We start from the raw sequence: 15,089 nt of genomic DNA, 5'->3' as shown, positions 1-15,089 counted from the left end.
GGACACTCCCCTACTGGGGCCCGGTCACTCCCCTACTGGGCTCCGGTCACTCCCTACTGCATGGTCACTCTCCCACTGCCCGGTAACTCCCCACTGCCCGGTAACATCCCCACTGGGCTCCGGTCACACCCCCACTGGGCCACGGTCACTCCCCCACTGGTCTCCGGTCACTCCCACACTGTGCCCCGGTCACTCCCACACTGTGCCCCGGTCACTCCCCCACTGGGGCCCGGTCACTCCCCCACTGGGGCCCGGTCACTCCTCCACTGGGGCCCGGTCACTCCCCCACTGGGGCCCGGTCACTCCCCCACTGGGGCTCCGGTCACTCCCCCACTGGGCCCCGGACACTCTCCACTGTGCTCCGGTCACTCCCCCACTGGGCTCTGGTCACTCCCCCACTTGGGCTCTGGTCACTCCCCCACTGGGGCCCGGTCCCTCACCCATTGGGGCTCCAGTCACTCCCCCACTGGGTGCTGGACACTCCCCCACTGGGCCCTGGACACTCCCCCACTGGGCTCCGGTCACTCTCCACTGTGCTCCGGTCACTCCCCCACTGGGCCCCGGACACTCCCCCACTGGGGCCCGGTCACTCCCCTACTGGGGCCCGGTCACTCCCCACTGGGCCCCGGCACTCCCCTACTGGGGCCCCGGACACTCCCCTACTGGGGCCCGGTCACTCCCCCACTGAGCTTCGGTCACTCCCCACTGCCTCGTCATTCCTCACCACATTTCAGTCACCGGTCACTACTCTATTGGGCTCCAGTCGCTCCCCCACTGGGCACCGGTCACTCCCCACTGGGGCTCGGTCACTCCCCATTGGGCCCCGGTCACTCCGCCACTGGGCTCCGGTCACTCCGCCACTGGGGCACGGTCACTCCCCCACTGGGGCACGGTCACTCCCCCACTGGGGCACGGTCACTCCCACACTGGGCTCCGGTCAATCCCCCACTGGGGTCCGGTCAATCCCCCACTGGGGCCCGGTCAATCCCCCACTGGGGTCCGGTCAATCCCCCACTGGGGTCCGGTCAATCCCGCACTGGGGTCCGGTCAATCCCCCACTGGGGTCCGGTCAATCCCCCACTGGGGTCCGGTCACTTCCCCACTGGGGCCCCGGTCACACCCCCACTGGGGCCCCGGTCACACCCCCACTGGGGCCCGGTCACACCCCCACTGGGGCCCGGCCCCACTGGGGCCCCGGTCACTCCCCCACTGGGGCCCCGGTCACTCCCCCACTGGGGCCCCGGTCACTCCCCCACTGGGGCCCCGGTCACTCCCCCACTGGGGCCCCGGTCACTCCCCCACTGGGGCCCCGGTCACTCCCCCACTGGGGCCCCGGTCACTCCCCCACTGGGGCCCCGGTCACTCCCCCACTGGGGCCCCGGTCACTCCCCCACTGGGGCCCCGGTCACTCCCCCACTGGGGCCCCGGTCACTCCCCCACTGGGGCCCCGGTCACTCCCCCACTGGGGCCCCGGTCACTCCCCCACTGGGGCCCCGGTCACTCCCCCACTGGGGCCCCGGTCACTCCCCCACTGGGGCCCCGGTCACTCCCCCACTGGGGCCCCGGTCACTCCCCCACTGGGGCTCCGGTCACTCCCCCACTGGGGCCCCGGTCACTCCCCCACTGGGGCCCCGGTCACTCCCCCACTGGGGCCCCGGTCACTCCCCCAATGGGGCCCCGGTCACTCCCCCACTGGGGCTCCGGTCACTCCCCCACTGGGGCTCCGGTCACTCCCCCACTGGGGCCCCGGTCACACCCCCAATGGGGCCCCGGTCACTCCCCCACTGGGGGCCTGGTCACTCCCCCACTGGGGGCCCGGTCACTCCCCCACTGGGGGCCCGGTCACTCCCCCACTGGGGGCCCGGTCACTCCCCCACTGCGGGCCCGGTCACTCCCCCACTGCGGGCCCGGTCACTCCCCCACTGGGGGCCCGGTCACTCCCCCACTGGGGGCCCGGTCACTCCCCCACTGGGGCCCCGGTCACTCCCCCACTGGGGCCCCGGTCACTCCCCCACTGGGGCTCCGGTCACTCCCCCACTGGGGCCCCGGTCACTCCCCCAATGGGGCCCCGGTCACTCCCCCACTGGACTCCGGTCACTCCCTACTGCCTGGTCACTCCCCACCACATTCCAGCCACTGGTCACTCTCCCCCTACCACCAACTGGTCACTCCTCCCCTTCCTGCCTGCCAGTCACTCCACCCCTGGGCACTGGTCACTCTCCTCCATTCACCGGTCACTACTCCCCTGCACAGCACCAATCTGTAGTTGCCCGAGAGTCACCTTCCTGAACCCTCTCCCCAAACCACGCCCCTACCTACCTCCCTCCCCCAAAACAAGGTGGTGGGGATGGGGGAGAGGCTGCGGGGAGGACGTACCTCACATTTGAAGGGTCTCTCTGTAGAATGGACCTGCCTGACGTGGCTGTTGAGATGATCAGGTCTGAAAGAGAGGAACAGCAAAAAATGAGGGCTTCTCAATTGTAAGTGGTCTGATTAGTAAGCTGATGGACGACACAAAGATTGAGAAAGCTATGGATAGTGAGGAGGATTACCAGAGAATACAGCATGATATAGAAAGACTGGAGAAATGAACACAGAATTTAATCTGGACAAATACGGGGTTTTGGAAGGTCTGAGGCAGAAGGGAAGGATACAGTAATTGGCAGAATCTTTATTACTTGCTAACCATAATGGATGGACTACCAGGTTTGCGGAAGTAATTACGTTACAGAGTATTAAGGCAAAAAAGGTGGTGGGAGAGTTGGTAGATTTCTTTATGCAGTATGGGGTAGCCAGAGAGACTCAGTCAGATCAAGGGTCTAATTTTACTGCTAGGCTGTTTAAGGAAGTCATGGATAGCTTAGATATACAGCACTTTAAATCCAGTGTGCATCATCGTGAATCCCAGGGAGCTTTGGAAAGGTGGCATCAGACCCTGAAGACCATGTTAAGAGTGTACTGTCAGGATTACCTGAATGATTGGGATAAAGGTAACCCATCTGTATTGTTGGCCATTAGAGATGCCCCAAATGAATCTACTCAGTTTACTCCCTTTGAGTTGTTATTTGGACATGGAGTGAGAGGGCCTTTGAAATTAATTGAAGATGAATTGACAGTATCGAAGTCAGAGATCTCACATGTGGATTATGTATTTGAGGTGCGAGAGTTAGCTAAACAGCACCTGAAGAGGGCACAGCATAGAATGAAGCAGGTGGCAGATAAAATTATAAAATTCGGATGTTTTCCCGTGGGGATGATGCATCAGTATTGTTACCAGTGAGAGGAAATCCCTTCAAAGCCAGTGGTCCCTATCAAATTGGCAAAAAGTTGAGTAAAGTATCTGGTAAAGATGCTGGAGAGGAAAAACCTGTTTAAGGTATGTCATGTGAACATGTTAAAACCTGACTATAACAGAGACAAAGTACTGAAGATACAGGTGTTAGTTATTGCCCCATAGAGTGAGGAATCAAATCTCGATATCATGGAGTTTGATGTGCCTCAAAATACATTAAACAATGAGAAGGTCCATGAGCAGTGAAATAGGTTAGTGAGCTATCGTCTCAGGAGCAAAGATCCCAGTTGAAAGGCTTGTTGCAGCAGTATGAGGACATATGCAGGAATAAGATAGGGGAGACAAATACTACTGTACATGAGGTGGAAGTAGACAATGCTGTTCCGATAAAACAACACCCCTACAGACTTAATCCTTTCAAAGCCCAACAGGTCCAGAAGGAAGTGGATGCGATGCTCAATGAAGATGTCATCGAACTGAGTCAGAGCGAGTGGGGTTCACCGATTGTTAGTTCCCAAATCTGACGGGACTCTACGATTTTGTGGGGGCTATCGGAAGATTAATGCTGTTACAAAATCGGACTTATACCCAATACCAAGATTGGAGGCCTGTATAGAGAAAGTTGGACTTGCTGCGTGGTTATTGGCAGGTGCCTTAATCAGAGAAAGCAAAAGAAGCTTCTGTATTTGTAATCCCAAATGGGCTGCATCAATTGAAAGTGATGCCCTTTGGAATGAAGAATGCATCAGCCTCATTCCAAAGACTCGTGAATCCGGCTGTGGCCGGATGAACAAATTGTGCAGTTTATCTGGATGACGTGGTGATGTTTAGTGAGTCCTGGAAAGATCACATGGAACAGTGGGCAGAGCTCTTTGAACGATTACGAGAATCAAGTCTGGTAATAAACTGAAAGAAAACAGAACTCGCGAAAGCAGAGGTGACATTCTTGGGATATAACATCGATCGTGGAAATTGATCCCAAGGAATGCAAAGACGAAGGCCATCGAGGAATTTCCGTGACCATCCTCAAAGAAAGAGATGCTTTTGATTTTTGGGAATAAGCGGAAGTGAGGACTGCAGACGCTGGAGATCAGAGTTTAGAATGTAGTGCTGGAAAAGCACAGCAGGTCAGGTAGCATCCGAGGAGCAGGAGAGTCAACATTTCGGGAATTGTTCCAAACTTCAGCCAGTGTGGTGGCATCGCTAACAGATTTACTAAAGAAGAACACTAGATTTTGGTGGACAGAACAATGCCAGGAGGCATTTGAGAAGTTAAAAGCTGTATTAACCACTGCAGGTTTAGCTACACCAAATTTTTTTGAAACCCTTCAAAAGTTGCAATTGATGCTAGCTATATAGGAGTTGGAGCTGTACGATGGAACTGAATGGCCAATTGGCTACTTTTCAAAGAAACTCAACACCCAGCAGAGAAAATACTCTACCATCGAAAAAAAATTATTGAGTTTGGTACTGGCTTTACAACAGTTTAATGTTTATGTGATGAACAACGTGTTGGGAGACAGTTGTGTACACTGACCACAATCCTCTCACATTCTTGGAAAGATTTAAAGACAAGAAAATGAGACTATTTTGCTGGAGTCTTGTCACAGATTTTTAATTTACAAACTGTATATGTTGCAAGTCATAAAAATGTGATAGCAGATGCATTATTATGGATTTAAAGGAAAAAGTATAGATAAGATTGGACAAATTCCAATTTCATACACGTGTTCAGAAATTACTTTGAAAGCATAATTTAGATTAATGAGCTATGTATTTCATTGTAATGGATTAAGAATTAGAAAGAAAATGAAGCCATCGTTTCGCTATGATGGTTCATTTCTTTTCTTAAGGGGAGAGGTGTTATGAAGTTGAAGGCATGTACATTTAAGAGTGAATACTGTTCTGAACTGAGAGATTACAAGCCCCTGTGTATGTGACTAGATGGCAGCCCCAGAGTGTACTGGAAAATTTTAAATTTATAACATTTTTACTGTGAAATGGATACCTGAGTTGGTTGCTGTTTTGACAACAATTTGAATTTAACTAGTTTAATTAATGCCCCAGGATAGAGTTTGAATTTATTGTTTGGCCAACATGGAACCAGTGAGATGATCCAATGTTGGGGATATAAAAATGCGAGAGAGAGAGACCCAAGAATTTAGGAAACACTCTCTATCAAAGGTACTTTTCCATATGAAACGTATTTGCAGTAGAAAGAAAGATGACGAACCAGGGAGATCTCCAGCCGGAAGACGACAGACACCAATGATGATAATGGATGTGTGGTATTGAAATTAAATTGATGCAATTTTAATAAGTGTCTTATTGGAACAGCATATTCTTGTAGAGTTTGATGCAGATAATAAAGCAATTAAGAGAAAGGGGGCTTAGAGCTATGAATAGTTGTTGTTGAATGTTCAGTTTTAGAGTTAAAAAATAAATTGATGTTATTTTCTTTAAATAGTAGAATTTGTGAGCTCTCTGAAACTCATATTTTAACAGACTGTGATACGAGGTGATTTTTCTGGAGGTTCGGTTTAATTGACAGAGTGGTTCACCACTGTGTCGTAACGTTACGTTTCACAATTATTTTGGAGCTGTACAAAAAGTCACTCCCTGAAGTAATGAGAACTCATGTGAGTGAGCAAAGAATAAAAACGATAAGATTAGCAGCCAAAAATGGCTGATGATTATGAGTTGATTTGCAAATTAAAATTTGGCTTCCAGAATCAATTTCAGTTGGTGAGGGATAGGAATTGGGGAAAAGAGAAATCTTCAGGTGGTAAGGGAAAAGGAGATCGTATTGACCAAGATAGTTTATCACAGGGTAAAAAGGAAACCCATGAGGGGGAAAGAGAAGTTAAAAAGCTCAAGTGTTTTCACTGTAATAAAGTAAGAACATGCAGTCACAGTGTTGGTGGTTTAGAAAAAGCACTGGGAAGACAGATATGGGAAAAATGGATAAGCCAGTGAGCTCTGAAGTGATAAAGGAAAGTGCAGTGAAGCTAAGAAGCTGCAAAAGAATGTACAACCTGGTTGCAGATTGGTTGAGAAGAGCGAGCCAGATCTCCTTAAACAACTTACTTGTAAAGGTAAGGTTGACTCACATAGGTCAGGAGCAGCAAGTTACAGTATTAAGACATACAGGATCATGTCAGTCTTTGATGTTGAGAGACGAGGATATGTGTAATTCAAAAGGACTATTGCCAGAAAACGGGCTAGTATGTGGAATCCATGGTGAGATGAGAAAGGCTCGATTGTGTAGTGAGGTTGGAGTATCCGATGAAAAATGGAGAAAGGGTGGTAGGAGTACTGGAGGAACTCTCAGCTTCAGGAATACAATTTGTCTTTGGTAATGATATAGCTGGATCACAGGTAGGCGTGCTGCCTACTGTGGTTGAAAAGCCAGTGGAAACTCAGGCAACTGAGATACTACAGGAAGTATATCCTGGGATTTTTTTCTGATTGTGTGATAACTAATTCACAAAGCCACCAGTTGAAACAGGTGGATAAATCAAAGAATACAGAAATAGAAATTTGAAGTATAATTATCAGAAACCAAGTTTGATGGAATGGTTGAAACAAAGTTGCCATTTTTGGAACAAAGAACATTACAGCACAGGAACAGGCCCTTCAGCCCTCTAAGTCTGCGTGTGGGCGGCACGATGGCACAGCGGTTAGCACTGCTGCCTCACAGTGCCAGAGACCCGGGTTCAATTCAGGCAACTGTCTGTATGGAGTTTGCATATACTCCCCGTGTTTGCGTACACTTCCTCCCACAGTCCAAAGATGTGCAGGTTAGGTGAATTGGCCATGCTAAATTGCCCGTAGTGTTAGGTGAAGAGGTAAATGTAGGGGAATGGGTCTGGGTGGGTTGCTCTTCGGAGGGTCGGTGTGGACTTGTTGGGCCGAAGGGCCTGTTTCCACACTGTAAGTAATCTAATCTGTAATCTAATCAATCCAGATCCTCTATCCAAACCTGTTGCGTATTTTCTAAGGATCTGTATCCCTCTGTTCCCTGCCCATTCGCATATCAGTCTAGATACATCTTAAATGATGCGATTGTTTCCTCCCCCACCATCTCTGCTGGCAATGTGTTCCAGGCACCCACCACCCTCTGCATAAAAACTTTCCACACACATCTTCCCTAACCTTTTCCCCTCTCATTTGGAACTCCACTCTGGGCAAAGCATCTTGCTATCCACCCTGTCTGCACTCCGCCTCAATCAGGTCGCCCCTCAACCTCATTCTTTCCAATGAAAATAATTCGAATCTACTCAACCTCCCATCACAGTTAGCACCCTCCATACCAGGCAACATCCTGGTGAACCTCCTCTGCACCCTCTCCAAAGCATCCACATCCTTTTGGTAATGTGGTGACCAGAACTGTACGTAGTATTCCAAATGTGGCCGAACCAAAGTTCTATACAACTGTAACATGACCTGGCAACCCTTGTACTCAATACCCCGTCTGATGAAGGGAAGCATGCTGTACACCTTCTTGATCACTCTACTGACCTGCACTGTCACCTTCAGGGAATAATGGATCTCTCTGTACATCGATTTTCCCCAGGACTTTTCCATTTACTGTATACTTCGCTCTTGAATTAGATCTTCCATAATGCAGCACCTCGCATTTGCCCAGATTGACTTCCATCTGCCGTTTCTCTGTCCAACTCTCCAAGCTATCTATATTCTGCTGTATTCTCTGACAGTCCCCTTCACTATCTGCTACTCCACCAATCTTAGTGTCATCTGCAAACTAGCTAATCAGGCCACCTATACTCTCCTCCAAATCATTTCGGTATATTACACACAACAGTGACCCCAGCACGGGTCCCTGTGGGACACCACCGGTCACAGGTCTCCATTTTGAGAACCTCCCTTCCACTACTCTGTGTCTCCTGAGGCCCATTCAGTTTTCTATCCATCTCGCTAGGACACCCTAGACACTATCAACGTCACCTTCTCCATCAGCCTACCATGGGGAACCTTATCAAACGCTTACTAAAGTCCATCTATATGACATCTACAGCCCTTCCCTCATCAATCAACTTTGTCACCTCTTCAAAGAACTCTCATTAGGTTGGTAAGATATGACCTTCCCTGCACAAAACTATGCTGCTTATGAGCCCATTTTCTTTCAAATGGGTATATATTCTTAGTATTTTCTCCATCAGCTTCCCTACACTGACATCAGACTCAGGCCTGTAATTACCTGGATTATCCCTGCTACCCTTCTTAAACAAGGGGACAACGTGAGCAATTCTTCAGTCCTTTGGGACCTCCCCCATGTCCAAGGATGCTGTAAAGATACCTGTGAAAGCCCCAGCTATTTCCTCTCTCGCTTCCCTCAGTAATCTGGGATAGATCCCATCTGGACCTGGGGACTTGTCCACCTTAACACCTTTTAGAATACCCAACACTTCTTCCCTCCTTATGCTGACTTGACCTAGAGTAACCAAAGATTTATCCCTCAACATTCACCATGTCCCTCTCCTCGGTGAATACCAATACAAAGTTTAGAGGTGAAAAGGTGTAAAACCGCAAAGTTTAGAGGTGAAAAACTAAAGTAATTGTGCCAAAAAATGTACACATAAGAATCTTGAGTGCATCCCAGAATGCTATTATCTTAAAAATGACACTTTGAAGAAGAAATGAAGACCATCATATCTTCACACAGATGAGAAATGGGCAGAAGTTCACCAAGTTGTATTACCAATGGGTTATAGAAAGAAGGTGATGTAGGTCGCACATGAATTTCTAATATGAGACCATTTGGGAGTAAGGAAAACTCAAGCCAAATACAAAACGTTTTTATTGGCCTGGACTGCACAAGGATGTGGTAAATTTCGCCAGACATGTCGTATGTCAGGTAATTAGCCTCCGGCAGCAATAAAACCAGCATCCTTAATATCCATCCCTGCACCAGAGGAACCTTTTACAAGGATCTTAAATGATTGCGTACGACCCCAACCTAAAACAAAAAGTGGGAATCAGCCTTTGCTGACCATAATGGATGTATCTGTTGGTTTTCCAGAGGCCATTCCATTAAGCAATATCACAGGTAAAAGGATTGTAGAAGAGTTACTCAAATTTTTCACTGGATACAAACTACCCGCAGAGATACAATCAAACCAAGGATCAACTTTTACTTCAAAGCTATTCAAGGAAATTATGGATAGCTTAGAAATCAAATAACTGAAATCCATCATTCCAAATTGCAGGGAACATTAGAACAGGAGCTTCAAACCTGGAAGACCATGTTATTGTCAAAATATCCAGATGACTGGGATAAAGGAACTCTATTTGGACTTTTTGCATTTATGTACCAAATTAATTTATCAAATTCATTCCATTTGGATGAGTGTTTGCGCGTGGGGTATGAGGACCACTGAAATAAATAAGGGGAAACTGGTGAGTCAAAGCTCAGAGACCACATTTTTATATTCTGTGTCAAATTTTAGGGAATGATTAAATGGAGCTGGTGAGTTGGCTAGACAGCATTTAAAAGCAGCTCAGCTTGTGACGAAACAGAAAGCAGGCAAGAAATCAAAAATTGGCAATTTCGCTAACGGAGAGTAATTGTTAGTGTTACTTCCAGGGATAGGTGATCCTTAAAAGAATGGTTTAGTGGACCGTATCAAATCAGAAGAGAATTCAGTGAGGTGTATTATTTGATACCTCACCAAATGGAAAGAAATCTGAGTGTGCCACGTGAATATGCTCAGAAGGTAGTCTGACAGGGAAGGAAAGCGAAAGGAGACTATTATTGGTTACCACATAAGGTGAAGAACCAAGCTCAGAGGATTCGGAATTGGACATTTCTTACATTAAATTGGATGATGAGGAAGTTCTCAAAAATTGGGATAGGTTATTGAGTTACTTTCCAGAGATAAACTAAAAGGACCTGGAAGAGGCATTATAATTACAATGGGAGATATGTGGGAATAAGTTGGGAAGCACTTTTTAAAAAAGATTTATTCACCTGTGGGATGTGGGTGTCGCTGGCTGAGCCAACATTTATTGCAAGTCCGTAGTCACCCCTTGAGAAGGTGCTGGTGAGCTGCCTTCTTAAACCTCTGCAGTCTACCTGCTGTGGGTTGTCACATATTGCCTTTAGGGTGGGAATTCTAGGATTTTGACCCAATGACAGTGAAGGAATGGCGATATATTTCAAGATAGTGAGTGACTTGCAGGGGGTGGTGTTCCCAAGTATCTGCTGCCCTTGTCTTTCTAGATAGAAGTGGTTGTGGGTTTGGAAGGTGCTGTCTGAGGAATCTTTGGTGAATGTCTTCAGTGCATCTTGTAGGCAGTACACTGTTGCTACTGAGCATTAATGGTGGAGGGAGTGGATGTTCGTGGATTTGATGTGGTGGGGTGGGGGGGGCTGCTTTGTCCTGGGTGCTGTTGAGCTTCTTGAGTGTTGTTGTTAGAGCTGCTCCCATTCAGGGCGAGTGGGAATATTCCCTCACAGTCCTGACTTGTGCCTTGTCGATGGAGGGACTGGCTTTGGAGGATCTGATGAGTTACTCGCTGCTGAATTTCCTAATCTTTGTAGTAGTCTATGACCTGCTCTTGTAGACAGTGTGTTTATATGGTGAGTCCAGTTGAGTTTCTGGTCAATGATAATTCCCTGGATGTTGATAATGGGGCATTCAGTCATGAGAACACCACTGAAGGTCAAGGAGTGGTGGTTAGATTGGCTCTTGATGGTGATGGTCACAGCCTGCCATTTATGTGGTGTGAATGTTACTTGCCACTTATCAGCCCGAGCGTGGATATGAAGAGGTGAGGAGTGCAGATGCTAGAGATCAGAGTCGAAAAGTGTGGTACTGGAAAAGCACAGCCAGTCAGGCTGTATCTGAAGTGCAGGACAGTCAATGTTTCAGGCCTGAGCACTTCATCAGGAATGAATGGGAGTGGGGAGGAGGAGGAGGAGGAGGGGAAAATGAGGAAACTGGTGAAATCGCCATCAATCCCATTAGGTTCGAGGGTCCCAAGGTAGAAGATGAGGTGTTCTTCCTCCAGGTGGCTAGAATTTGGCGATGGAGGCAGCCCAGGACTTGCCAAACTCTAGCCACCCGACACCTGGAGGAAGAATGTTTCATCTTCCACCTTGGGACCCTCCAGCCACATGGGATCAGTGTTGATTTCGGAGTTTCCTCATTTCCCCTCTCCCCACCTTATTCCAAATCCAACCTTCCAACTTGGCACCATCCTCTTGAACTGTCCTTCTTCCTTCCCATCTACCCGCGCCACCCTCGTCTCTGACCTATCTATCGCACTCCCAGCTACCACCTCCCCCGCCCATTTATCTCCCAGACTCCTTGAGCCCCTTCACTCCTGAAGAAGAGCTCACACTCGAAACGTTAACTCTCCTGCTCCTTGGATGCTGCCTGACCGGCTGTGCTTTCCCAGTGCCATACTTTTCAAGCCTGGATATTGTCAGATCTTGCTGCACTTGAACACAGACTGCTTCAGTATCTGAGGAACGGCGAACGGTGCTGAATATTGTGCAATCATCAGCGAACATCCCCACTTCGGACCTTATGATGTAGGGAAGGTCATTGATGAAGCAGCTAAAGATGGTTGGGCCTAGGACACTATCCTGAGGAACTCCTGCAGAGATGTCCTGGAGCTGAGGCGACTGACCTCCAACAACCCTCGGAGAATTTGTCCCCTGATACCTATTGATTCCAGTTTTGCTAGGGCTCCTTGATGCCACTCAGTTGAATGCAGCCTTAATGTCAAGGGCTGTCACTCTCACCCCAACTTCAGAATTCAGCTCTTCTGTCCACGTTTGAGCCAAGGCTGTAATGAGATCACGAGCTGAGTGTTCCTGGCAGAACCCAAACTGGGTGTCACTGAGCAGGTGCTGCAGGATAACACTGTTGATGACATTTTCCATCACTTCACTGGAGACTGATGGGACAGTTATTGGCCGGGTTGGATTTGTCATTTTGTTTTTTAATGTACAGGACATACCCGGGCAGTTTTCTACATTGTCCGGTAGACGTCAGTGTTGTGACTACACTGGAACAGCTTGGCTAGGGGGAGCGGCAAGTTCTGGAGCAACAGTCTTCAGTACTATTGCCGGAACGTTGTCAGGGCCTGTAGCCTTTGCAGTTTCCAGTGTCTCCAACTGCTTCTCAATATCACGTGGAGTGAATCGAAATGACTGAAGACTGGTATCTGAAATGCTGGGGACCAGCGGAGAGAGATAGATGGATCATCCACTCAGCATTTCTGGCTGGAGATTGCTGTGAAAGAGCGCACAGATGTGCTGGGCTCTTCAATCATTGAGGATGGGGATATTTGTAGAGCCTCCTTCTCCAGTGAGTTGTTAATTGTCCACCACCAATCACGACTGGATGTGGCAGGACGGCAGAGCTCAGATCTGATCTGTTGGTGTTGAGATTGCTTCGCTCTATCACTTCCTGCTCATGTTGTTTGACATGCAAGTAGTCCTGTTTGGTGGCTTCCCCAGGCTGAAACCTCACCTTCAGGTGGGCCTGCTCCTGCTCCTGACATGCCTTCCTGCACTCTCCAGTGAACCAGGGTTGATCCCTGGCTTGATATTAATGATTGAGTGGGGGCTATGCCAGACCATGAGGTTGCAGATTGAAGCTGTAAGGGTTTCTCCCTGCAGCTGGATTACCTGTGAGATAAATCTATTTTTCTTAATAGTCACTGTATCTATTACTTGGTAAAGTTTTTCTCTACAGTTAAGTTATTCTAAGTGGTTCTTTCTTTTATTGTATTTTAACCATAGCGCTTAAATAAACTGATTTGCTTAACGTTGAGTCGTTAGACCGGCTGCTTTGCATCTGGAACACAGCACTTACATGTGCCTTTAAAAAAAAAGAGAAAAGGTTTGTGTCTAGCCTACATTCTTAAAATATTTTGAGGGGGTCTGGCCTGGTCTGGTCCATAACAAACAGGCACCACATCCACAAACACCTCCTCCTCCTTCCCCCACTGACGCTCAGTACACTGCTGGGATTCACCAAAGATCCTCAGACAGCACCTTCCAAACCCACGGCCACTTCCATCCAGAAGGACAAGGGTCAGGAGATACATGGGAACACCACCTCCCTGCAAGTTCACCCTCCAAGCGCCTTAGCATCCAGTCTTGGAAATTCCTCATTGTTCCTTCAGTGTGGCTGGGTCAGAATCCTGGAATTCCCTCACTAACCCACAGCACGTGGACTGCAGCATTGAAGGAGACAGCTCATCCCCACCTTCTCGAGGGTAAAGAGTGACGAGGGGATAAATTATGGCCCAGCCAGCCACACTCCCGTCTCACGAGTGAATTATACTAAACACTGCGGTGCAACAAGTCCTGCAAATCCAAAACGATAACCTCCGGGAACCCTGTGGACAAGGACCATTGAACTGCTACCAGGGCTGGAAAGTCTAAGTTACAACAAAAGGTTAGCTCGACTGGGACTTATACCCCCTGACCAAGGGGCGACCTTATAGCGGTCTATAAAACCATGACAGGCCAGTATAGGGTAGATAACAGACAGCTTTTCCCCAGGGTAGGGGATTCTAAAACTAGAGGGGTATAGGTTTAAGAAGAGAGGAGAGACCAAAGGGTCCAGAGGGACAATTAGTTTTTCACACAGAGGGTGGTGAGTGTGGGGATCAGTCTGCCAGAGGTAGTGGTGGAAGCGAGTTCAATTTTGTCATTTAAAAAAACATTTGGTCGTCAGGTACAAGGATGGGATAGGTATGGAGGGATGTAGACCAAACGCAGGCAAATGGGATTAGCATAAATTGTGAAAACTGGGCAGCACGGGTGAGTTGGGCCAAAGGGCCTGTTTCCATGACTCTTAACTGCCTTCCCAGTCCATCCTCCTCGTGGTTTTCTTTTTATTGCCTAAAGTGTACGGTGTACAGCCTCATCTGAGGGGAGAGAAGCTGCCTGCCATGTGGGGGGGGGGGGGGGGGAATGGTTTTCCTGGCAAACGGGCGCAGAGCTGTCTGACCTACCTGGAGAAGCCCTTGCCGCAGTGATTGCACAGGTAGGGTTTGTTGACACCACCCTCGTGCGAGCGGACGTGGTAGCACATTCGGTCCTTGCGCTTGAAGCGCTGCTGGCAGATGGGACACTCGAAGGGCTTCTCGTCCGAGTGCGAGAGTTTGTGACGGTTCAGGTGGTAGATGTCACGGAAAGCCTTCCCGCACAGCTCGCAGCTGTGTTCCTTCCGGATGCGCCGGGCGGGAGACGGGGAGGGTCCCGCCGGCTGGGAGGCTGTCTCGGCTGACCCCAGGCCACCCCCTACTCCAGCCATGGTCATACTGAGGAGGGCCATGGGCACCATGGTGGGAGGGTTGGGGTTGGTCGAGGCAGCTTGTAGCTGGCTCCTAGCCCCTCCCGAGTGGGTACGCTGGTGCCTTCGCAGATTGTAATTGTTCTTGAACTCCTTCGAGCAAAGCGGGCAGACAAAGGGTCCCTTGCCCCTGGCCTTCCCCTTGTCCGGCTCGGGTCCCGGTCCACTCTGGGCCTGGGGTTGCGGCTCCTTGGGTCTCTCCTGCTGCAGCGGGCCATCCGAGGCTCCGACACCACGGCTGGTCTCCTGAGAGACAGAGGCCGCAGTCAGGATCGGCAGGAGGTCGGCCTGGACACCAGCCGTCTGATCCACAGCAGCTGTCTGCATGGACAGAGAGAGAGAGAGAGAGCAATGCGGGAGGGTCTTAGCTTCTCAAGAACCAACACACAAAACCAGTCACAGCACTGAGCTCTGCTCACTGGGGTTGGGGGAGGAAGGGGAGGGATGTGGTGGAG

General features: G+C 49.3%; 2 protein-coding genes across 2 annotated transcripts; one reads left to right on the top strand and one right to left on the bottom strand.

Moving 5' to 3' along the window:
- Window positions 1-60: 60 nt before the first annotated feature.
- Window positions 61-2,266, top strand: LOC122546719 (basic proline-rich protein-like). The gene is made up of 2 exons (XM_043685366.1): window positions 61-2,093; window positions 2,254-2,266. The coding sequence occupies exons 1-2, from the start codon at window positions 61-63 to the stop codon at window positions 2,264-2,266; spliced, it is 2,046 nt and encodes a 681-aa protein (XP_043541301.1).
- Window positions 2,267-2,277: 11 nt separating this feature from the next.
- On the bottom strand, window positions 2,278-14,986 carry LOC122546720 (myc-associated zinc finger protein-like). Its single transcript, XM_043685368.1, has 2 exons — window positions 14,294-14,986; window positions 2,278-2,440 (listed from the first exon to the last, which is right to left on the bottom strand). The coding sequence occupies exons 1-2, from the start codon at window positions 14,959-14,961 to the stop codon at window positions 2,278-2,280; spliced, it is 831 nt and encodes a 276-aa protein (XP_043541303.1). The 5' UTR covers window positions 14,962-14,986.
- Window positions 14,987-15,089: the final 103 nt, after the last annotated feature.

The sequence above is a fragment of the Chiloscyllium plagiosum genome, unplaced genomic scaffold, assembly GCF_004010195.1.
Source record: "Chiloscyllium plagiosum isolate BGI_BamShark_2017 unplaced genomic scaffold, ASM401019v2 scaf_1741, whole genome shotgun sequence".
Lineage (NCBI taxonomy): Eukaryota > Metazoa > Chordata > Chondrichthyes > Orectolobiformes > Hemiscylliidae > Chiloscyllium > Chiloscyllium plagiosum.
The sequence above is the reverse complement of the archived record's forward strand: the minus strand, read 5'-3'. Positions and strand labels throughout refer to the sequence as shown.